Raw genomic sequence first — 25,668 nt, 5'->3', positions numbered from 1 at the left:
TTTTTCACTTAATAGCAAGAGCCAATGTAGAGATTTCTATAACTAGTGTGGGGGGGGGAGTGGTCAGAAAATAAGAGGATAAGGCATCTTACTACCTGAGCTGAGAAACATTTTAGGATTTCATGTCATCCATGCCCCCGTGCCCTAAGACAGGAAAGGTTTTGACCTGTCTGCTATATAATCCACAAAACATTACTAAATGTTTAAGATTGTATTTCATTACTAAACTCACTATCCCAATAATGATTGAAATTCTTTATTAAAAATGTTCAAACATTTATTTTGTTCCAAACTTCCCTTAGATACCATACACGGCGTAGAGGTGAGCATTAGACTCCCCATTTCCAAGAAGGAAAAGAATTCTAGAGAGGAGGAGAGATTTACGCACACTCTTCATAGAGGGGATGAAAGACCCAGGACTCAAATGTTGATGTGTTTATTCCTGCACCAGCTCTCAGTCACCTCCAGTGTAGCTAATTAGAATATTTTTTCTAAACTACTTTGGTCCTAATTGTGAAATGAAGGTAGAAGGATTGATTTATCCTCTTATGGTTCAGTGAGACCACTTGTGAATTACAGGAAAGAGGCAGTAGTTTACAGGGGCCATAATGGCACCATCATGGTGGATTATAGGGTTTTCTGGGAATACTTACATGTTTCAGCCCAGCATTGAAATCTAAGTTTGAAAGGATTTTCCATACAAGATGCACATACATTATAGAGCTATCATGGAATGATTATCACAAGACAGAATTCAAGGATATTTTCAAATGATACCTTAAGAACAGAGGATATAGTTGATTTTTATATTGAGATAAATATAGGCAATTAATATTAGTAAACTGAACATGCACTGATCAATAGAAAATTGAACTTATCCCAAGTTCATTCATACTTGTGTGGAGAGAGGTGTTAGAGTTTTCATACTTGTGTGGAGAGAGGTGTTAGAGTTTTCATAAGATTATTGTAAGAAGAAACTGACATAAATAATAATATAAATCATATAAAATTAACATTCAATATAATTAAAATATTTTACATTTTGTATCCTTACATTTTATTTTATTTTTATGTATTTATTTTTTATTTTTATTCTGGCTGCACCTGCAGCATATGGAAGTTCCCAGGCTAGGGCTTGAGCCACAGCCACTGCAGAAGCAACACCAAGTAGTTATGTTGTGAGCCACACAAGAAGTCCCCTTACATTTTAAATATATGTTAAATATGTTTTTAAAATTTATATTAAAATATATAAATATATACCTTGAATGAGATGTTTTCTTCCCTTACATAATAAGGAAGTTATATACACACACATACTGTGGAATATTATTCAGTCCGTAAAAAGAAAGAAGTCCTGCCATTTCTGACAACATGGCTGTATCTGGAACACTTTATGCTAATTGATTTACATCAGAAACAAGGACAAAAATGTATGATCTCACCAGTGTGTGGAATCTAAGAAAATCAAACTTATAGAACCAGAGAATAGAACCAAAGTTGTAAGGAAGGGGTAAGGGTGGGGGAGTGCGGACATTAAAATGTCAATTTTGGTCAAAAGGTACTTTCAGTTATAAGATGAATATGTTTCAGTTGTATATTGAGGATCTAATACACATCATGGTGATTATAGTTAATAACATTTTACTGTATACTAAAAAATCTGAGAGGAGATCTACTTAATTGTTCTCATCTAGTGGTAGTAATCATGTGAGGTGGCAGATATGTTAATTAACTTGATTGTGGTAATAATTCAACTGTATATGTGTATTCAATCACCACTTTGAAAAACTTTACATTTTACAAACATATGCAATTTTCCCAACCATATTTCAATAAACTGGAAAAAAAAGGGAAAACCGAGGAAAGAGTGTTATCAGACTACTACAGGATAGCGTCCAAAAAGGAAAGCCTCACACCAGATATTTCACTAAGATTATATGGAGTCGATGCAAATCATATTGTATAAAATGAAACACATTAAGAGTTTTTCTTAAATTTCTTTTTCGTATTTTTTTTCTTTTACAGTCTCCCCTGTGTCATATGGAAGTTCCCAGGCAAGGGGTTGAATTGGAGCCACAGCTGTGACCTATGCCACAGCCACAACAACACCAGATCCAAGCCACAGCTGTGACCTACACCGCAGCTTGTGGCAATGTGGGGTCCTTAATCCACTGAGTAAGGCCAGTGATGGAACCCACATCCTCATGGAGACAACATCAGGTCCTTAACCCCCTGAGCCACAGTGGAAACTCCATGAATTTCATTGTTTAATCATGGACAGATGCTCTATACACCAATGCCTTCTTCTTAGTCATCAAGGCAGTTCAATTTTATGTACTTAACCTACACCTATTTGCCCAAATTGGAAGCATCTCAAAGCCAAAGATCCAAAGACAATAAATAACTTTAAAAAGACAACTCTGACTATTTGCATAATCACTTATTTTATGAAGGAGGGAAGACAGATAACCAAAGAAGGATAAAACTCATGAATATAACTATCATATAAAAATATTTTCAACTGTAATTTAGAATCCAGATGACACAGCTCTACCTCTTACAGTGTGTTTATAAAATTTTAGGTGAAGGCAATTGCTAAAGTTGTATTTGAATAAAGTATGATTTATTATTTAAAATTCAAATTATATTTTTTCCTAAAGGAAGAAGGATGTTTCTTGTTCTATACTTTTTTATGTAAAGATGTAGGCTGTATTTACTGTGATGCCACCATTTATAGCTCTAATATTCTTGCTCCTCTGTTGCTGTCTACTCTAGTTTCTACAAAACCAGTGTGTATAGAAAGAGGTGAAAAATCAAAACCATTGAGGAAGCAGATCTAAACCAGTAGAATGTGTCACACTGAGAAATACTGCTGAAGGTACTAAGGTGTGTGACCTTACACATGAATTGCTTGCATCCAGAATATGCACTGTGTGCCAGTGCTGGGTGCCGAGTTTTGTATTTCCTTTTCTTCCCAACCCTCTTTTCTCGAATTTTTCTTGTGGTAATTGATTTACAATGTCAAGTAAATTTCTGCTATATAGCAAAATGACCCGGTTATACATATATACATACATATGTATATATATATATATATATATATATATATATATAATTTTTCTTATAATATTTTCTATCATGTTCCATCACAAGTGATTGGATATAGTTCCCTGTGCTATACAGCAGGACCTCATTGCTTATCCATCCCCCAAATACAATAGTGTTTTCTTTTAAAAAAGGTGTCCAATACATAGACCTGGAAATCTAACAAGTGCCTCAGAATTCTTGCTCCTGGGCTTCTCAGAGGATCCAGACCTGCATCCCTTCCTCTTTGTCCTGTTCCTGTCCATGTACCTGGTCACCATGTTGGGGAACCTGCTCATCATCCTGGCTGTTGTCTCTGACCCCCACCTTCACACCCCCATGTACTTCTTCCTCTCCATCCTGTCCTTGGCTGACATGGGTTTCGTCTCCACCACTGTCCCCAAAATGATTTTGGACATCCCAACTCACAGCAGAGTCATCTCCTATGCAGGATGCCTGACACAGATGTCTATTTTCATCCTTTTTGGAAGTATGGATGGTACTCTACTAACTGTGATGGCCTATGACAGGTTTGTGGCCATCTGTCACCCACTGCACTACGTGGTCATCGTGAACCCACGCTTCTGTTGCTTCTTAGTTTTAGTGTCTTTTTTCATCAGCCTTTTGGACTCCCAGGTGCACAATTGGATTGTGTTACAACTTACCTGCTTCAAGGATGTGGAAATTTCCAATTTCTTCTGTGATCCTTCTCTACTCCTCAGGCTAGCCTGTTCTGATACCCTTACCAATAACATTATCACATATTTTGTTGGTGCCAGTTTTGCTGCTATTCCTTTTTCAGCAATCTTTTTCTCTTACTATAAAATTCTTTCCTCCATTCTGAGAGTCCCCTCATCAGGTGGGAGGTACAAAGCCTTCTCCACCTGTGGGTCTCACCTGGCAGGTGTTTGCTTGTTTTATGGAACAGGCCTTGGGGTGTATCTCAGTTCATCCATCTCACATTCTCCCAGGAAGGATGCAGTGGCCTCCGTGGTGTACACTGTGGTCACCCCCATGGTGAACCCCTTCATCTACAGTCTGAGGAACAGAGACATCAAAAGGGCTATGAGGAGGTTCCTTGGCCAAACAATCTAATCTCAATATCTGTGGAGTGTATGTTGAAAAACTAAACATGTAGACTTCACATTCTACTTCTCTTTGCTATGGACCAATTATTTTAAATGCATCAAAACCCTGTCTCTCCCCCTAATAGCCACCTCTGCATGTAGGCCATGTGCTTGTCCCTACATATACCTGCCATCACTTATCCCCACACAGTAAATAATATCTATTCTTCCATATCCAATTTAATTTGGTATATATTAAAGTTTTCTCATGTCACTTGAATATAAACCAAGAGCTGAAATCCTCAACAGAGATATCTCTAAGTCAGGAAGCTAGTGTATATATTATTAGGAAAGTTGCACTGCACTGCTATCTAGATAGATCCCACTTTATCCAAAAGAAAGAATGGGTAAGTCAAAATCATATTTTGGTCAAATATCCAAGAGTTAAGCACTTGAAGAAGTGCAAAGGAATATATTCTGGAGTGGCTTGATACTTCTCTAACTAGCAGAAAACAGAAACCTGGGCATTTGTTAAATTTGTCATTGGGATGGCTACAGATTGGCCTGATGTGGGGAGGGGCTCTCCTATTGTCTCAGAAACAAGAAGGTCTACTTGAGACTGTATGACCAGAAGCAGTAGAGTGAGGTCTGTAGGGGTATCCAGTGGAGGGGTACGTCTACCCACTGCTAGCTTGTCTCCAGGGAATCTTTGTTGAGATCATGGTGTGCGATGAATTTGAGAGTATCTTGGAAAGCAGATGGACAGAACCTGAATCTTGATGTGCCTGGAGCACAAAGTCCTTATGGAGTAAGGGGAAGATATGGTGGGCAGTATATAAAATTCTCCCAATAACGCTAACTCCTAGTTTTCATGTCCTTGTGTAATTCCCATCCATTGAGCATAAGACAGACATAGTGACTCCCTTCCAACAGTGAGAAGGTGGAAGATGTTGGGAAGTCACTTCTGGGACAAAGTTTTAAAAATCTTTCTTTCTTCTTGCTGCCTCTCCCCTGCTCTCTCAGGTGCTCCGAATTACAGAACCTAACTTCCATGTATTGAGCTGTCCCATTAGGGGACACATGTCAAGGAACCATGGGAGCTCTCTGGATGACATTCTGTGTACATTTGAATCCTACCCACAGCCCCATGAGTGAGCTTGAATGTGGTTCTCTACTAATCAAACCTGAGATGCCCAAAGTCCTGGGCCAAAAACTTAGCTGCAACCTTCTGGAGGCCTTCTGAAATATTTAAATACATGTCAGTTACCAAAAAACTAGTGAAAATCAATAGTTTCAAATATGTCAATTAATCACTTCAACAACAATGAAAAACAGCCAGTAAGTCTCCATCACATCACATAAAATGCCAAAGAAAGCAAGGCTAAGGTAATGAAAATAAGAAGTTATCCTTAGAGACAAATGAGAAAATGGAAAGAGCATCACATCCTTGGTATAGATCTAAGGCTATATAGATTTCATGCTTAACACAATGGATTTACAGATGTTAAAATCACACAGTGAGTGATTAAACGAAGAAAAGATAGAACTTTATGTTAAAGATCTCACAACTTGGAGGTAAGAAACAAGGAGTACAGTTGAACTTCCTCCTGAGGAGAGGAGAACATTCAAAGTATATCCATTTTTCTCTTTTCTTCTTCCATCAATACTAGCAAGTCTCCAGAGACTAGGACCACATGGGCCAATGGGCTAATAATAAGGTTTGAGCACTGAGCCCTAAGGACATATCATTGTAAATAATTGGCCAGTGCCTCTAGCCTTTTAGTTCCTAGTTCTAAAGATATGGCTCCATATTTGTGTCCACATCCTTTGTAGAAACCTGTGTCAGAAGGTTTCAGCCTGAATCTGCCTTCCTACCAGGGGAAGGACCCTGAGGGACCCTGAGACTTGATCATACACCAGGCAAGAGATGGGCAGTGACTCTGTGCTCCTTGGTCATGGTCCAGAAGAGATGCAGCCCAGCCCAGTAAGTGCTGAGGGATGAGAGTGACTGATGGTGGGATGGCTGGAAGCATGATTTCCTCCTTAAGAGGACAAACACGGTGGTTGGGTTAGATACATGAGGGGCAATAATATACAGCATTTTCAGTCAGAGCCTCTAAAGTTTATGTTCTTGGCTCTAGATGGAGTGTGAAAACTCATTCAGAGTTCCACATCCACTCTCACTGGTTCTGGCTCTGGCTGGCATCTCCCCAACTGTAGCAGCACAGGAATCTCTAAACTTCCTCCTTAGCACTTCAAATGCTCATGAAAGCAATGATGAGGATGAGGAAGACATTAACCATAACATCATGCACTCTTGTTGAAAGCTCCATAATGCCAAGCTCTGAAATATGTGTCTTCTGTCTCTTGTTTGATTTCATGTGCATAACTCTCCCAGATTATAAGAGCACACATTGTTATCATTACTATATTAAGGGAAAGTTCATAGCGTTTTATCTAATTTGTGCCAGGTCATGAGTTAGAAAGGTTGAAGCCAGTCATTCTGTGCAGACTGACTCTACACACAGGGCATCTGCACAGTCTTCCCCCACCAACCCAAATGTCCTGTCACTTTCCTGTCACTTCCCTGTCTGGCCAGAGACTCGCTCTTCACTATTCTCTTCCTTTGGGGTTTTCTGCAGGACACAGTGGAGGGAAGTATGTAGCACTTTCTCTTCCAACTGTAGGAATGGTAGCTGAGATCACAGTCAAAGTCACAGAAAGAATGAAGAATAAATTAAGAAGGATGATTTGGAGTTCTATTGTGGCTCAGTGGGTTAAGGACCTAATGTCTCTGTGGAGATGTGGGTTCAATCCCTGGCCCCACTTGGTGTGTCAAGGATCTGGCATTGCTACAAGCAGCAGTGAATGTCACAGAGGCAGCTCAGATCTGGCACTGCTGTGGCTATATCATAGGCTGGCAGCTGCAGCTCTGATTTGACCTCTGGCCCAGGAACTTCCATATGCCACAGATGCAGCAGTAAAAAGAAAAAAAAATGATAATTTAAAGCAGATTTCTCCTTTGATTTTTTAAAATTAATTAATTTATTTTTTCCACTGTACAGCATGGGGGCCAAAATACACTTACATGTATACATTTTTTCCACCCTTCATTCTGTTACAATATAAGTATCTAGACATAGTTCTCAATGCTACTCAGCAGGATCTCATTGTAAATGCCTTCCAAGTTGTATCTGATAACCCCAAACTCCCGATCCCTCCCACTCCCTCCCTCTCCCCCGCGTTGGCCGCAAGTCTATTCTCCAGGTCCATGATTTTCTTTTCTGTGGAAATGTTCATTTGTGCTATACATTATATTCCCGTGTGGCTCACAACATAACTACTTGGCATTGCTTCTCCTTTGATTTTGTTTCTGTTTTTCATTTCAGCACTCCACTTTCTCCTCCATACTTTTATTCAGCATATTCAATCACATAAGGAGACATAAAATCAGAGCCTTAGGTTGACTCCTACCTAGGATACTGAAAAGAGTTTAAAAATGTACTTCAGGCACATAGGTGGTTAGATCTCAATACCTCTGCTTAAAACTTTCATAATGTCTGGAAAGAGTGAATTTTAGTGTAGGGGACTTTGAGACTGACAAGTTCATTTTGAATCCTGTTTGCTACACTTATGAGTGTATTTGAGGACAAGTTCTTAGTACACCTGAGCTTAAGATTGTCAACTGTGATTACTACTTGGTGATACAACTTCTGTGAATGAGGACAGAATAAATAATAGATGCCTTCTATGCTATAACTGTGAATGAATGCATACAAAACAACAAAATAAATTTTAGATATTTTGTTACTAATGATAATATAAGTGAGTGATAATTAGTGAGCAACATTTAGTGGTCCTGCTCAACCACTGGTCAGTGTTTCAGTGCGTCCTTCTCCTAAGAGGTGACAGTTAGTGAATGACCATTGGCTCCTCCCTCTCCCTTCCCTCTGTATAAAATGAGCCTGAATTCTGACTGAGGCAAGATGGTTTGTTGCCACACCACTCTACCATTTTCTTAGTCTGCTAGATTTCTGAATAAAGGCCCTATTCCTTGCTCCAACAACTCTCAGAATTTATTGGCCTGTCATGGGTTGAGCAGAGCGAACTTGGTTTGGGTACCAGTAAGTCTCATTTTCATGTCATTTGACTTAAATAACTGGTGACCTGATGTTATGTTTCTCCTACATCCCTGACAGGATATTTTCTTTTTTGTTTCTACAAGTACCTTATTGATATATGAAGGGAAATGACTGAGGCTCATTTATTTATGATTCTCCAGAGCCTATAACCTGTTCACACAAGAATAAAAAAAATCCAGTTAAGTATTGAATAAAATCTTCCATTTTTTTCCATAGAAACAAAATGTGGGCAACTTGGCTTCTGCACAGTGAACCATTTCTGCCAGTGTTTTCATCCTTTTCAGGACTGTTCCATTAAGACCAGAGATGATATAAAATTGTGCTTGTATATGTTTTATGTCATGGGTTTTCTATGGTACCTATTATTTTCCATTTAATAACATCTGCAGCTTTCAATGATTGAAAAAACATCACAGATTTTCATAAACATGGGGGAGCAAGAGTCAAAAAGAAGTGGATGGTAGATCTTACTTAATACATGGGCTGAGGCTCATTTTAGGATTTCATATCATCCATGCTCCAGTGCCCTGAAACAAAACCAGAAAGGCTTCAGTCACTCTGCCATATAATCCTTAAAATGTCATTAAATATTTCAGGTTGTATTTCATTGCTAACCATGCCATGGCAATAATGATTGGAATTCTTTATAAAATATAAGCAAATATTCATCAAGTTCCAGGCTTCCCTTAGGTTCTGTACATAGTCTAAATGTCGGAGTAGACTCTCCACCTCCAAGAAGGAAGAGAAGCCCAGAGATGAGGAGAGATTTACACAGACTCTACATATGGGGAGTGAAAACCCGGGACTCAAACCATGGTCTGCTTATCCCTGCACCAGCTCTCAGTCTCCTCCAGTGTAGCTAATAAGTTGATCTTTTCAAGCCTACTTTGCTCTCTGATGTGAAATGAAGGGAAAAGAATTCACTACTCTTCTTCTGGTTCAGTGAGGCTACCTGTGTGAATTATGAGAATGAGGCAGCACTTTACAGGGGCCATGATGGGACTACCAATTGGATTGCGGGGTTTTCTATGAATACTCATGCATTTTTCAGTTTTTAAATCAAGGATTGAGAAGACTTTCTATGCAAGATGAAAATATCATGTGCAGATATCATGAAATGATCATCACAAAACAGACATCAAGTGTATTTTCAAATGATAACAATACATAAAAGGAGATGTAATTGATAGAAAATGATCTTTGTATTGGGACAAATATGGGCAATTAGAGTTCCCTAGTGGTACAGTGTGTTAAGAATCTGGCATTGTCACTGCTGTGGCTTGGGTTGTTGCTGTAACCTGGGTGAGGCTCCTGTCCTGGGAACTTTTGCATGACATGGAAGTGGCAAAAAAAAAAAGAAAATAAAGGAAAAAAAAACCCAAACCAAATATAGATGGTTAACACTAGTAAAATAAAAATGCACTGATTTAGAAACTGAGCACCTAATCCCACTCACACATTCCATAAAAACTATAATTTGTGTGATATAGAGAGAGATGCAAGAATTTTCATAGGATTGGTTTTAAGAAGAGAATGACATAAACAATGATATTAATATAAATTATATAATGTAAAAAAACTATTTTTAATATATGAATAAAATATATTGAATTATATATTATTGCATTTAAATATCTTTTTTTTTTTTGTCTTTTTGCCATTTCTTGGGCCGCTCCCATGGCATATGGTATGTTCCCAGGCTAGGGGTCTCATCAGAGCTGTAGCTGCCAGCCTACACCAGAGCCACAGCAATGTGGCATCTGAGCCGCATCTGTGACCTACACCACAGCTCACGGCCACGCCAGATTGTTAACCCACTGGGCAAGGGCAGGGATCAAACCTGCAACCTCATGGTTTCTAGTCAGATTCATTAACCACTGTGCCATGACGGAAACTCCCTAAATATCTTTTAAATATACATTTACAATTCATCAAATTCTTATAAAGTATATAAATATAAATTTATAAACCAAATAAAATGATATATTCCCTTTTGTAATAATGCACATCAGTAAAATATTTCAGGTAGTGTGTACTTTACAAAGACCTAACCCCAGTATTTTGGTAGACAAGTATATTTAGAGGCACCATAAACAGCATTGTGTTTAAGCAGGCTTTTTTTTTCCTTTGTCTTTTTAGGGCCACACCTGAGGTATATGTAAGTCCCTAGGCTAGGGGTTGAATAAAGGCTAGAGCTGTAGTTGCTGGCATATGTCACAGCCACAGAAATGTGGGCTCTGAGCCACATCTGCAGTCTTCAGTGCAGCTCATGCCAAAACAGGACCCTTAACCCAGGAGCAAGGTCAGGGATTGAACCTGCAACCTCATGAACAGTTTTTGGGTTCATTACTGCTGAGCCACAATGGGAACTGCTAAGTAAGCTTTTAAGAAAGTGGGTTATGGATAACATAAATCAATATCAATGTGATGGAAACATTACAAGAAAGGAGATCCATCAACTTAATGACATTGGTTGCTTCAGGTGGAGAAAGATGCAGAGAATTTGATGCTGAACCCAAGTTCTTGTACCTGACCTGCAGTGAAGTCAAACAAACCAAAAGGATAGAGTTTGGAGGTGAGAAAAGTTTATTGCAGGGCAAAGAAAGGAGAATAACCAGTGACTCCAGCTGAAAAGTTACAAACTCCCCAGCGGGTTTAAAGGAACATTTTTATAGGCAAAATTTAGGTGGTGGGGACTGCAAGGTGTGTGACCTCCCTCTGATTGGTTTGTGATGAGGAAACAATCATCAGTCTTCTAGTCAAACCAGTCTGGGACTGGAACTCAGCCTGAAATTAGTATCCTCCATCTGCCTGGGGGCCCTAGTTCTGTAGAAGAACTCAGAGCCAGGAATCAGATTGTTATGTACTTCACCCAAGTAGGAACCCGGCTCAAGCCACATTGCTGAACTACTGTTTCTTTCTTTTTATTTTATTTTTTACTTTTTTATTTTATTTTATTTTATTTTCCCACTGTACAGCAAGGGGATCAAGTTATCCTTACATGTATACATTACATTTACATTTTTCCCCACCCTTTGTTCTGTTGCAATATGAGTATCTAGACAAAGTTCTCAATGCTACTCAGCAGGATCTCCTTGTAAATCTATTCTAGGTTGTGTCTGATAAGCCCAAGCTCCCGATCCCTCCCACTCTCTCTCCCTCCCATCAGGCAGCCACAAGTCTTTTCTCCAAGTCCATGATTTTCTTTTCTGAGGAGATGTTCATTTGTGCTGGATATTAGGTTCCAGTTATAAGTGATACCATATGGTATTTGTCTTTGTCTTTCTGACTCATTTCACTCAGGATGAGATTCTCTAGTTCCATCCATGTTGCTACAAATGGCATTATGTCATTCTTTTTGATGGCTGAGTAGTATTGCATTGTGTATATATACCACTTCTTCCGAATCCAATCATCTGTTGATGGACGTTTGGGTTGTTTCCATGTCCTGGCTATTGTGAATAGTGCTGCAATGAACATGCGGGTGCATGTGTCTCTTTTAAGTAGAGTTTTGTCCAAATATATGCCCAGGAGTGGGATTGTGGGGTCATATGGAAGTTCTATGCATAGATTTCTAAGGTATCTCCAAACTGTTCTCCATAGTGGCTGTACCAGTTGACATTCCCACCAACCGTGCAGGAGGGTTCCCTTTTCTCCACAGCCCCTCCAGCACTTGTTATTTGTGGACTTATTAATGATGGCCATTCTGGACTGGTGTGAGGTGGTATCTCATGGTAGTTTTGTTTCTTTCTTTTTAATTAAAAAAATTTATTAGAGTATAGTCGATTTATAATGTTGTGTCAATTTCTGATGCACAGCATAGTGATTCAGTCACATTTATATATACATTCTTTTTCTCATATTATCCTCCATCATGGTCTATCCCAAGAGACTGGGTTTAGTTCCCTGTGCTGTACAGTAGGATCTCATTGCTTATCCATTCTAAATGTAATAGTTTACATCTACCAACCCCAAACTCCCCATCCAGCCTGCTCCCTCCCTTTTCCCCATAGCAACCACATGTCTTTCTTTGTGATTCAAACAGTGACTGATTAGGGAAGTGAGGGCAAAAAGAAAGACACAATATGACTCAGGGACCTTCTGCTTCTTTCTTGATGTCCTTATTCCCCTAATTAGTCACTGTCTTTGGATCTCAGGGACTGTCTAGGAGGCTGAAACATTTTCCCTACAAACAGGAAATGGAGGACACAGAAAGGCTTTTGTCCTTGGGAGGGTACCATAGGCTCCTCCTGGATTTCAGAATGGGATGGAGCTGAGGTGCCATAAAAGGCAAATTCTATCAGTAATATTTCAAATCTGTATAAAATGTGAGATCTGAAGCAAATAGTGTTAAATGTTTATATTTTAAAAATAAGATTTGAAATGGATAAGCAATGGGGTTCTACTGCACAGCACAGGAACTCTGTCTAATTTCTCGGGTTTGAACATGATGGAAGATAGTATAAAAAAAGAATGTGCATATATGTATGACTGGGTCACTTTGCTGAACAGCAGAAATTAAAGGAACATTGGGTTGTTGTTTTTTTGTTTTGTTTTGTTTTTTTTGTCTTTTTGCCTTTTCTAGGCTGCCCCGTGGCATATGAAAATTCCTAGGCTAGGGTCTAATCAGACCTGTAGCCACTGGCCTACACCAGAACCACAACAATGAGGGATCCAAGCTGAGTCTGCAACCTACACCACAGCTCACAGCAATGCTGGATCCTTAACCCACTTAGCAAGGCCAGGGATTGAACCTGCAACCTCATAGTTCCTAGTCAGATTCATTAACCACTGAGCCAAGATGGGAACTCCATGAAAGAACATTCTAAATCAAATATAATAAAAAAATTTTTAAATAAAATGTACATAAATTACATAGAACTTAAAAAAATAGGAGGTGAGTATTGATAAGAGCAATAAATAATATTAATTCAGCATTTTCTTTTTTTTAAATTTTTTTTTGTCTTTTTGTCTTTTTGTTGTTGTTGTTGTTGTTGTTGCTATTTCTTGGGCCGCTCCCGTGGCATATGGAGGTTCCCAGGCTAGGGGTTGAATCACAGCTGTAGCCACCGGCCTACGCCAGAGCCACAGCAACGCGGGATCCGAGCCACGTCTGAAACCTACACCACAGCTCACGGCAAAGCCGGATCGTTAACCCACTGAGCAAGGGCAGGGACCGAACTCGCAACCTCATGGTTCCTAGTCGGATTCGTTAACTACTGCACCACTACGGGAACTCCTAATTGAGCAGTTTCTAAGTGTTGAGCAATATTTGAGAAGACATTTTTTTCTCAATCCCAGCTGCACATTTGGGTAACTAGGAAACTCATGTGTAGAGATCCAGATATTGGTTCTAGGCTGAGGCTGGGGTATTTGTGTATTTTAAAATAAGCACATGTAGGAGTTCCTGCTTTGGCACAATGAGAACAGTGTTGTCTCTGGAATGATGGGATGCAAGTCTGATCCCTGGCTGGCAAGGTGGGTTAAGGATGTGGTGTTTTTGCCGCAGTTATGGTATAAGTCACAACCGTGGCTTGGATTTGATGCCTGGCCTGTGAACACCATAAGCCACAGGGTGGCCAAAAAAGAAAAAAAAAGCATATGTAAATTGACAAGACCTGCTCATCAACTCAGGTCCCAAAGGCAAGGTGCCACAGATTTAAGAAAGAAGAGACAAAGAAATAGAGTGGGGATCAGGGGGCTACTGCCTTTGAGAGGCAATAGCAACCCTCTGAGCCAAGTCATGATTTTTGCTATTTTCTACTTCCTTCTACGTACAGAATCACATGTGTCATTTACAATGTTACTGACCAAGGCTACAGATATGCAAGGCACAGTCCCTTTGTATTCATAGATGCTATAAATGGTTAACCCTCCAGAGAAAGATTATATTGTTTATGCTTTAGGCTATTACGCCCTTTCCTTCAACTCCCTTAGGGTTCTGGTCATGAGAACAAGAATGTCAATGGCGTTCCATCAGCCACATCTGGAGTATTTGGCAACTTGCTTTCAAGCAGCCACTCGTAGATGTACATTTCCTGTCTCACTCCCTTTCCCCCAGGGGTCTAGGAAAGGCATATATATTTTGCAAGCCTAGATTAGCAGCATTCTTCAAGGGCCATCTAGTTTCTTTGATTCACTATGGTCTGTATACATGCATATCTGACAAGCCTCCAACAGTAAATATAGTGATCAGCCAGAACTAAAAACCAGTGGTCTAAGCAATATTAAGGATTTTTCAAACTTACAGTCCTCTAAGGTTGGTTTAATTCTGATAATCTCATAGTATAGAAACTACCTAGATGTGGTTATATTATTTATATTCAATGTCTTTTCAATTAAACCATAGAGCGACGTGCCAAAATAATGAAATTGAATTACCTTCAGGTAGCAGAAGAGAATTGCAGTCCCTTTATTTGGAGGGATTGATGTAAAAATCTATTAGCTTAACATGAGAAGCCTGGGTCTTAGGCAGGCTGTTGGACCTCCCCTGGTGTTAAACCCCTCAACTATAAGTAAGAGGGTTTATCATCAGGAAAACAAGACTACCAGGTATATGAAGATGTATTCAACATCGCTAATATCAGGAACGCTGGACAAAACCTCAATCAAATATCACTTCATATCTATTGTGATGGCTATTAACAAAAATCCAAACAACAGCAAGTGTTGCTGAGGATGTGGAGAAAAGGGAACCTTAGTACTTGGTTGGTGGAAGTGAATATTGGTACAGCCATTATGGAAAAGAGAATGGAGGTTCCTCAAAAATTAAAAACCATTATTAATTGAGGAGTTCCCATCATGGCTCAGCATAAACAAATATGACTAGTATCCATGAAGATGCATATTTGATCCCTGGCTTCTCTCAGTGGGTTAAGGATCTGGTGTTGCTGTGAACTGTGTGTAGGTCACAGATGCAGCTCAGATCTGGCTTTGCTGTGTCCTTGGTGCAGGCCAGAGGCTACAGCTCCGATTTGACCCCTAGCCTGGGAACCTCCATATACTGTGGGTGTGGCCCTAAAAAGCAAAAATAAAAAAGCAAAAAACAAAAAACAAAAACATTGCTATTGATTGAAATAGAGCTATTGTATCATCCAGCAATACCACTGCAGGGAAAATGTCCAAAGGAAAAGAAATCAGTACCTCAAAGAGATATCTGTACTCCTAAGTTCATTGTAATTTTTCACAATAGTAAGAATCTGCAAAAAACTGATCTACAGAGCCAGGAATGGATAAGGAAAATGTGCTGTGTATACAGAGATAATAGAATATTATTCAGCAGTAAAAAGAAGGAAATCCTGCCATTTGTGACAATATGAATGTAACTGGAGGACATTATGCTTACTGAAATAGATGGGTGGAACCTAAGAAAATTCAATTCATAAAACCATCAATTAGAACTGTAGTTGTAAGGGGTAGGGTTGGGGGAAATGGAGAGTTGTTGGTCAAAGGGTATAGAATTTCTGTTATAAATGAATGAGTCCTGATTGTCTAGCATACAGCATGTGTCTGTGTGAAAAATTATTGTATCATCTAATTAATTTAAAGAAATCTTCATGTTGTATAATGCAAATATGCAATTTTGTCAATCATACCTTAATAAACTGGATAAAAGGAAAACCAGTGAACTAATGTTATCAGGCCACTTCAGAAGAGAGTACAAAAACTAGTGTGGTCCCATGTGGGGGATGATTTACTGAGATTGAATTGAGTTGCAACAAATAACTTCATCTAAAATAAAAAAAATTCAGAGAGTGTTCCTTAAATGTCATTGTTGTTTAATCATTGAGAGAAGCTCTGTTAACAATGTCATCTTCTCATTCATCAAGGCTGTATGATTATGTGCACTTAATGAAACGATGCTGGTTGATTTTTTAATTCCAGCAGAGCTAGAGTTATGAAGAATATATTAAATGACTTTTAAAACACAAACCCAATATTTGAACAATCATTAATTTCATGAAAGGGGGAAGACAGAAAATAAAAAAATGACTCAACTCCTGAAGATAACTATTACAAAAAATCTTATTACAAACATTCAAATTTAATTTGGAATCCAGTTTACATAAATCCATATTTTACATAGTATTTACAAATATTGTAAATAAAGGAAATATCTAGAATATATTTGAAAAAAAAGTTTTATTTAACTGTTTTAAGTAGTTCAATGTAGAACTTTATTCTTAGAGGGGATAGTGCATTTCTTATTCTGTATTTTTTTCTAAATAAGTAGTCTATATTACCATGATCATGTATTTATATATTCCCTCTCTTCTGTTACTGTTTAGTAAAGTTTCTATATAGTAAGTGTGTGTAGAAAAAGGCAAATAAATGAAAACCAGTAAGTAAACAATTCTAAGCAGATAGAAATTTTCACACTGAGAAATACTGTTACAAGGTCCTGGGGGATATGACCTTAGAAATGAATTGCTTGAATCTAAAATATGAACAAAGTGCTGCATGCCCATTTACTAATTTCCCTAATTTTGACCCTCTTTTCTCTAAAAAAAAGGTGTCCAAACTATATAGAACTGGAAATCTAACAAGTGTCTCAGAATTCTTCCTCCTGGGCTTCTCAGAGGATCCAGAACTGCAACCTCTCCTCTTTGTCCTGTTCTTGTCCATGTGCCTGGTCACCATGCTGGGGAATCTGCTCATCATCCTGGCTGTCATCTCTGACTCCCACCTCCACACCCCCATGTACTTCTTCCTCTCCAACCTGTCCTTGGCTGACATGGGCTTCATTTCTACCACTGTCCCCAAGATGATTGTGAACATCCAAACTCACAGCAGAGTCATCTCCTATGTGGGCTGCTTAATTCAAATGTCTGTTTTTATTATTTTGGGGGCTATGGATTGTACACTTCTGAGTGTGATGGCCTATGACAGGTTTGTGGCCATCTGTCACCCACTGCATTACTTGGTCATCATGAACCCACCCCTATGTTGCTTCTTACTTTTGGTGTCTTTTTTGGTCAGCCTTTTGGACTCCCAGGTGCACAGTTGGATTGTGTTATAACTTCCCTGCTTCAAGGATGTGGACATTTCCAATTTCTTCTGTGATCCTTCTCTACTCCTCAAGCTAGCCTGTTCTGATACTCTCACCAATAACATTTTCATGTATTTTGTTTGTGCCATTTTTGCTGGTATTCCAGTCTCAGGGATCCTTTTCTCTTATACTCGAATTCTTTCCTCCGTTCTGAGAGTCCCCTCATCAGGTGGGAAGTCTAAAGCCTTCTCCGCTTGTGGGTCTCACCTGGCAGGTGTTTGCTTATTTTATGGAACAGGCCTTGGGGTGTATCTCAGCTCAGCCATCTCACATTCTCCCAGGAAGAATGCAGTGGCCTCAGTGTTGTACACCGTGGTCACCCCCATGCTGAACCCCTTCATCTATAGCCTGAGGAACAGAGACATCAAAAGGGCCATGAGGAGGGTCCTCAGCAAAACAATCTATTCTTAATATTTGTGTCATCCCTTTGGAGTGTATATTGTAACATATTGCAAATACAACATCTAGACCTGAAAATTTTACCTCTCACATCAGAACCTTTTTGTAGCTCTTATCACCTTCTTGCTTATCATTGCCTCACACTTGAATATTGCTTCATTTGATATGTTTATTGGGATGGGAGAGTATTCTGAGATCTTTTCTATATCATAATTACTGCATGTCTGACTCTTATTATATGCATGGAGGTATCTGTAGTTTATCATGGTGACCCAAGCTTCCTGAAAAGATGAGCAACTCTCTTTTTGATTATTTTCTTTCTTTTTTATATTTCTTCATTTATTTTATTTTTCTGAATATACATATAAGTGGTAACATAAAATATTTATATTTGTATGACTTATTTCACTAAGCATAATACTTTTTCAAGTCCATTGATATTGTTGTAAATGGCAGAATTTCATTCTTTTTTATAGGTGAGTAGTATTCCTTTGTATATATGTACTACTCTTTATCTGTTGATAGACACTTAGATTTCTTACATATCTTGGCTATTGTAAACAATGCTACTATGATCACTGGGGTCCACATATCTTCTTTTTCAAAAAAATTTTATTTGAGTTGATTTACAATGTTCTGGCAATTTCTGCTGTACAGAAAAGTGACCCAGATATTATATATATATGTATATATATATATATATATATACACATACATATATACATATATATATATACACACATACATATATATACACACACACACAGACATTATATATATATATATAAAATCATTTTCTCACTTTATCCTTCATGCTGATCCACCACAAGTAATTGGATGTATTTCCCTGTGCTATACAGCAGGATCCCATTGCCCATCCACTCCAAATGCAATATTTTTCATCTACTAACACCAGACTCTCAACCCATCCTTCCCCCTACCCCATGGAAAACACAAGTCTATCCTCCATGGCCATGATCTCTTTCTGTTTTGTAGGTAGATCATTTGTGCCATATTTTAGACTCCACCTATAAGTGATAACATATGGTGTCTGTCTTTCTCTTTCTGACTTACTTTACTCAGTATTGGAGTCTCTAGATCCATCCATGTGTAAATGGCATTCATTTGCTTTTTTTATGTCTGAGTAGTAGTCCACTGTATATATGTTCCACCTCCTCTTAATCCATTCATCTGTTAATGGGTTTTTAGTTTGTTTTCATGTCTTGGCTACTGTGAATAAGCTGCAATGAACATACAGGTGGATGGATTTTTTTCAAGGAAAGTTTTGTCTGAATATATGCCCAAGAGTGGGATTGCTGGGTCATACAGTAGTTCTATATTTAGTTTTCTGAGATACCTCCATACTGTTTTCCATAGTGGTTGTACCAATTTACCTTCCCATCAACAGTGAAGGAAAATTTCCTTTTCTCTGTGTATTCTCCAGCATTTGTTTTTGTTGACTCTTTAATGGTGGACTTTTGACTAGTCATTAGACTTTTGATTTGCATTTCTCTAATAATTAGTGTTTTTGAGCATATTTTATTGTGCCTGCTGGCCATCTATATGTCTTCTTTGGAGAAATGTCTTTTCAGGTCTTTTGTTCATTTTTCAATTTGTTTGTTAGGTTTTTTTATGTTAAATCTTATAAGTTGCTTGTGTATTTTAGAGATTAATCCCTTGTCAGTTGCATCATTAGAAACTATTTCTCCCATTCCACATGTTGTCTTTTTGTATTTTATATGGTTTCCTTTGCTGTGCAAAACCTTGTCAGTTTGATTAGGTCCCATTGGTTCATTTTTGCTTTGATTTCTGTTGCTTTTGGAGACTGTCCTAAGGAAACATTTGTAAGGTTGATGTCAGAGAATGTTTTGCCTATATTCTCTTCCAGGAGTTTGGTGGGGTCTTGTCTTATATTTAAGTCTTTCAGCCTTTTTGAGTTTATTTTGGTGCATGGTGTGAGAGTATGTTCTAGTTTCATTGATTTGCATGTAGTTTTTCCAAGTTTCCCAGCAATTCCTGCTGAATAGACTATGTTTTTCCCATTTTATGTTCTTGCCTCCTTTGTCAAAGATTAATTGACCGTAGGTGTCTGGGCTTATTTCTGGGTTCTCTATTCAGTTCCATTGGTCTGTCTGTCTGTTTTGGTACCAGTACCACACTGTCTTGATGCCTGTGGCTTTGTAATATTGCCTGAAGTCTGGGAGAGTTATGCCTTCTGCTTGGCTTTTGTTCCTCAGGTTTGCTTTGTCAATTCTGGGTCTTTTATGGTTCCATATAAATTTTTGGATAGTTTGTTCTAGTTCTGAGAAATATGTCATGGGTAATTTGATGGGGATTGCATTGAATCTGTAGATTGCTTTGGGCAGCATGGCCATTTTTATGATATTAATTCTTCCAACCCAGAAGCATAGAATATCTTTCCATTTCTTTGAATCCTCTTTAATTTCCTTGATTAATGTTTTATTTTTTTATAATGATTTTTTTTTCATTATAGCTGATTTATAGTGTTCTGTCAATTTTCTGCTGCACAGCAAAGTGATCCAGTAACACATACATGTATACATTATTTTTTCTCACATTATCATGCTCCATCACAAGTGACCAGACATAGTCCCCAGTGCTATACAGCAGGATCCCATTGCTTATCCATTCCAAAGGCTATGGTGTGCATCTGTCAACACCAAATTCCCAGTCCCTCCCCTTCCTCCCCCTCCCCCTTGGCAACCACAAGTCTATTCTCCAAGTCCATGATTTTCGTTTCTGTGGAAAGGTTAATTTGTGCCATATATTAGATTCTAGATATAAGTGAAACCATATGGTATTTGTCTTTCTCTTTCTAACTTCACTTAGTATAAGAGATTTCTAGTTCTATCTGTGTTGCTGCAAATGGCATTATTTTGTTCTTTTTTATAGCTGAGCAGTATTCCATTAATGTTTTATAGTACTCAGCATAAGAGTCTTTCACCTCTTTTGTTAGGTTTATTCCCAGTTGTTTAATTTTTGGGGGTGTGATTTTAAAAGGTATTGTGGTTTTTACACCTTTTCTAATATTTCATTGTTAGTATATAGAAATGCAACTGATTTCTGAATGTTAATCTTGTATCCTGCTTCTTTGCTGAATTCATTGATCAGTTTGAGTAGTTTTTGTTTGGAGGCCTTAGGGTTTTCTATATATAACATGATGTCATCTGCATACAGAGACAATTTTACCTCTTCTCTTCCAATTTGGATATATTGTACTTATTTGTTTGTCTGATAGCTGTGGCTAGGACTTCCAGTACTATGTTGGATAAAAGTGTTGATAGTGGGTATCGTTGTCTTGTTCCAGACTTTAGTGGGATGGCTTTCAGCTTTTCTAGAGTATTATATTTGCTGTGGGTTTGTCATAAATTGCTTTTATTATGTTAAGACATGTTCCTTCTATACCCACTTTGGTAAGAGTTTTTATCATGAATGGATGTTAGATTTGTTAGATGCTTTTCTGCATCTACTGAGATGATGATGTGGTTTTCAACTTTTCTTTTGTTAATGTGGTGTATGACATTGATTGATTTGTGTATGTTGAACCATCCTTGTGAATCTGGGATGAATCAAATTGGTCATGGTGTATGATCTGTTTTGTATGTTTTTGGATTCAGTTGGCCAAACTTTTTGTGTCTACATTCATCAAAGATATTGGCCTATAATTTTCTTTTTTTGTGTGGTATCTTTGTCTGGGTTTGGTATCAGAGTAATTGCGGCTTCACAGAATGAGTTTGGGGATGTTCCTTCCTCTGTTTTTCTGGAAAAGTTTCAGAAGAAGATGTGTTATCTCTTCTCCCTCAAGTTGGAAAGAACTCAGCTGTGAGGCCATCAGGTCCTGGACTTTTGCTTTTTGCAAGTTTTCTAATCACATGTTCAATTTCAGCACCATGTTCATATTTTCTAGTTCTTCCTGGTTCAGTCTTGGTAGCTTGTACCTTTGCAAGAATCTGTCCATTTATTGGAGCTTGTCCATTTTATTGGCATATAGTTTCTCATAATATGTTCTCATGATCCTTTATATTTCCTAGAGTGTTGGTTGTAACTTCTCCTTTTTCATTTCTAAATTTATTGAATTGAACCCTCTCCCTTTCTTTCTTGATGAGTCTGGCTAAAGGTATATCAATTTTGTTGATCTTTTCAAGGAACCAACTTTTTTGGTTTCATTGATCTTCTCAATTGTTTTCTTTGTCTCTATGTTATTAATATTGGCTCTAATCTTTATGATTTTTTTTCCTTCTACTAATTTTGCATGTCATCTGTTCTTCCTTCTCTAGATCTTTAAGGTATAAGTTTAGGTTTTTATTTGAGTTATTTCTTCTTTCCTGAGATAAGACTGTATTGTAATAAACTTCTGTCTAAGAACTGCTTTTGCCATGTCCCATAGGTTTTGGATTGTTATATCTTCATTGTCATATGTCTCTATGTATGATTTACTTGAAAATGTCTATTATTTTCCATAACCCTTTTTCCAACCTGTTTATTCAGGGTATGTATGAAGATGCATTCCACTGCTTCTCAACCTTGGCTTTTATCAAAATCATCCAGGATGCTTAAAAATATTGACATCTGGGTCTCAGCACCACATTTTCTGATAATTAGGCTGGGTTGTGTCCTGAACATGAAGATTTTTTAAGGCACGTAGGTGGTTAGAGTGTGTGGCCTAGGTGGAGAATTTCTGATAAGTCAGATCTTTCATTTCAAGGTGACCTGTCCGACTTTGGTCCTAACTACTCATGGAGGAAGATCCTAAAGAGATCAAAGCTCAAAGGGGGAAGATATGAAGAGCCTACAGTAGCCACACTCAATATATTTCCTCTTTCTTTCTTTCTTTCTTTCTTTCTTTCTTTCTTTCTTTCTTTCTTTCTTTCTTTCTTTCTTTCTTTCTTCCTTCCTTCCTTCCTTCCTTCCTTTCTGTCTTTCTCCACCACACCTGTGGCATGATAATTTCTTAGGCTAGGAGTCAAATCAGAGCTGCAGCTGCAGGCCTACACCACAGCCAGAGAAACAATGGATCTGAGCCACACCTGTGACCTATGCTGCAACTTGCGGAAATGCTGGATCCTTAACCAACTAAGCAAGTGTAGAGTTCAAATCCATCTTGTCACAGAGAAAATATTGGGTACTCAACCTGTTGAGTCACAAGAGGAACTCTGTCCCCATTATTTCTGATAATGATTCCTCATGTACCATGTCTCTCTACACCACAGAGCTTGGCCTATGTGCTATTTTTGAAGGGATTGTTTCTGCTCCAAACTCATATTTCTATACTTTGCTTTAGGATGGGGATCTTGGAATTAATGCTATTTTCCATCTTATGGTCATTTTTAATATATTCAAGAGTGGTCTGTAAAATTCTCTTTGCCCTAAATGTTTTCCTAAATGCTAAACTGTCCCCTTTATACACCCATGCCTTTGGTATAGTAGCTTCTTCCTTCACTTATGATAGCTGTGTTATTCTTTCTTTTTTTTTTTAAATCTCTAATAACTCTTTAAAAAACTCTTGTATTAAATTTTCTCCATTAAAATGACTAATTGGTTTCTCTTTTCTTGAATGAATCCTGATAGATAATGCAGCACAAGAGTATATAATATGTTGTAAGATACCTGCAATTGGAAGATTGCAAAATTGCACTGGGAAGAAAGGTGGTTGTTAAGACTCCGTCTTAGTGTTGGGTACGCCACTGGGAAATAGGTAGTGATGTCATATTTCCAGTTGCTGTGTGACTCTAATGATATCTGAGGATCATAAAATCACCCAAATCATCACAATGAATTTATCTTCTTTTCCATTATTTAGGATTGTAATGTGGTCAAGCAAATGGGAGTTTATACCTTTACCACACAGCCTGCTTAGGACTTTGCCCGATTATCATGCCTTTCTGTATTCTGTCACAAGAACTAAGTCTGAGGGCTCCTGTTGTGTTCCACAAGATGAGTGTCCACCCCTTCTTAGATTTGTCAGACTTCATTTTTAATGGTAGTAGTCTGGGCCCTCTGAAAGCTGTGCAAAACTAGTTTAATTTACTTTGCATTTCACTTTTTTAAATTTTTTTTAGTTTTTATTTTATTTTATTTTATTTTATTTTCCCACTGTACAGCAAGGGGGTCAGGTTATCCTTACATGTATACATTACAATTACAGTCTTTCCCCCACCCTTTCTTCTGTTGCAACATGAGTATCTAGACATAGCTCTCAATGCTATTCAGCGGGATCTCCTTGTAAATCTATTCTAAGTTGTGTCTGATAACCCCAAGCTCCCCATCCCTCCCACTCCCTCCCCCTCCCATCAGGCAGCCACAAGTCTCTTCTCCAAGTCCATGATTTTCTTTTCTGAGGAAATGTTCATTTGTGCTGGATATTAGATTCCAGTCATAAGTGATATCATATGGTATTTGTCTTTGTCTTTCTGGGTCATTTCACTCAGGATGAGATTCTCTAGTTCTATCCATGTTGCTGCAAATGGCATTATCACTTTTTAAGTTATCTAAGTAGGCGTTTCACTACAATGTACATAGATGACAAACAGAAAGAAAATTTTATTGGATCATTTTTGACTTACAGTGTTGTGTTAATTTTAGGTATACAGCAAAGTGAATCAGTTATGAACAGAATATATCCATTCATTTGTGAGAAACTTTGATGTTAAAGAAAACAAAATACTTGACTTTGCTATGAAAGAAAATAATGCATTTGACAGAGGAAAATTTCTAGTTTTTAGGAAAAGAAGTAGCCCAATAAAAAATGATTAAATTTACTGAAATATTATATATGCATCCCTCCCATTGACTATGAGATTTACATAGTGACTTGATTTTGACAATGAAATATGGAAGACATTTTGGGATGTGTCACTTCAGGGATTAGAGTTTTAAAAAATATGACCTTTTTTTCTCCTTCTTTTCTCTTCCTCTCTCTGCTGAGAGAACACAGCTTCCATGTGGTGAGGTATTCCCTCAGAGGCCCATAGGTCAAGGAACTGTGGGAATTCTCTGGATAATATTCTGTGTACATGGGAATCCTAACCACAGCCCTGTAGTGAGCTTGAAAAGTGCTCCTTTGCTAATCAGGCTTTCAGGTGTTTGTAACCCTGACCAACTGCTTGATTGCAACCTCCTGGGAGGCCCTCTGAAATATTTAAATAAATATCAGTAAGCAAATAACAAGCAAAAATCAGGGGTATCCTAATATGGCAACATGATTCCATTAGAGGAAAACTTAGAAATGAAGACTCATTGAAATTACAAAACACACACATGCACACACGCATAACCCCATAAATCTCCAAAATATAAATTGCCATTCTAAGCAAGAACTAAGGTAATGAAAATAAGTTATCCTTAGAGACAAATATTAGCTGAGAAAATTGAAAAGGTATAACATTTCTTGCTGTAGATCTCCCAATGCTGCATAGATTTTGTGATGAATACAATGGGTTTACTGGGACTAAAATCATACATTGACTGGTTACACTGGGGGGAAATATCTGAGTATTATGTTAACATTCTGCAATATGTTACATGTAAGGAGACAAAGGTGTAGGTGAACATCCTCCTGAAGAGAGGATGGGCCAAGAACCTTCCAGGAATATTCACTTTTCTCTTTTTTTTTCTTCTTTGATGAATACTAGAAAGTCTCCAGAGACTGGGACAATATGGACCCACTGGCTAATTATGAGCTTTGTGCACTGAGACCTCAGGTCACACCACTGTACATAATTGGCCAGTGCTTCCATCTCTTCAGTTTGCCAGTTCTAAGAGTGTGATTCTAGACCTGTGTCTCTATCCTTTGTGGGCACCTGCATCAGCAGTTCCCAGCCTGAGTCTGACTTCTTGCCAGTCCTGAAGAGAGATCCTGAAACTTCATCACAGGCCAGGAAGGAAAGGGCAATGAATCTGTTTT

At 38.1% G+C, this 25,668-nt stretch overlaps 1 protein-coding gene and 1 pseudogene across 1 annotated transcript; both read left to right on the top strand.

Annotated features, from left to right (window-relative positions):
• Positions 1-3,231: 3,231 nt before the first annotated feature.
• On the top strand, positions 3,232-4,182 carry LOC110258571 (olfactory receptor 7E24-like). Its single transcript, XM_085015282.1, has one exon. It carries the CDS (start codon positions 3,352-3,354, stop codon positions 4,180-4,182), a length of 831 nt encoding a protein of 276 aa, XP_084871408.1. The 5' UTR covers positions 3,232-3,351.
• Positions 4,183-16,815: 12,633 nt separating this feature from the next.
• LOC110258303 (olfactory receptor 7E24-like) lies at positions 16,816-17,756 on the top strand (annotated as a pseudogene).
• The last annotated feature ends 7,912 nt before the right edge of the window (positions 17,757-25,668 follow it).

The sequence above is a fragment of the Sus scrofa genome, chromosome 2 (assembly GCF_054392235.1).
Source record: "Sus scrofa isolate SSC_HxYL_T2T_F1_AM1 chromosome 2, Sscrofa_HxYL_maternal_Yorkshire_Landrace_v2.0, whole genome shotgun sequence".
Taxonomy (NCBI): domain Eukaryota; kingdom Metazoa; phylum Chordata; class Mammalia; order Artiodactyla; family Suidae; genus Sus; species Sus scrofa.
Note: the sequence above shows the minus strand (reverse complement) of the source record. Positions and strands in the feature narration are given on the sequence as shown.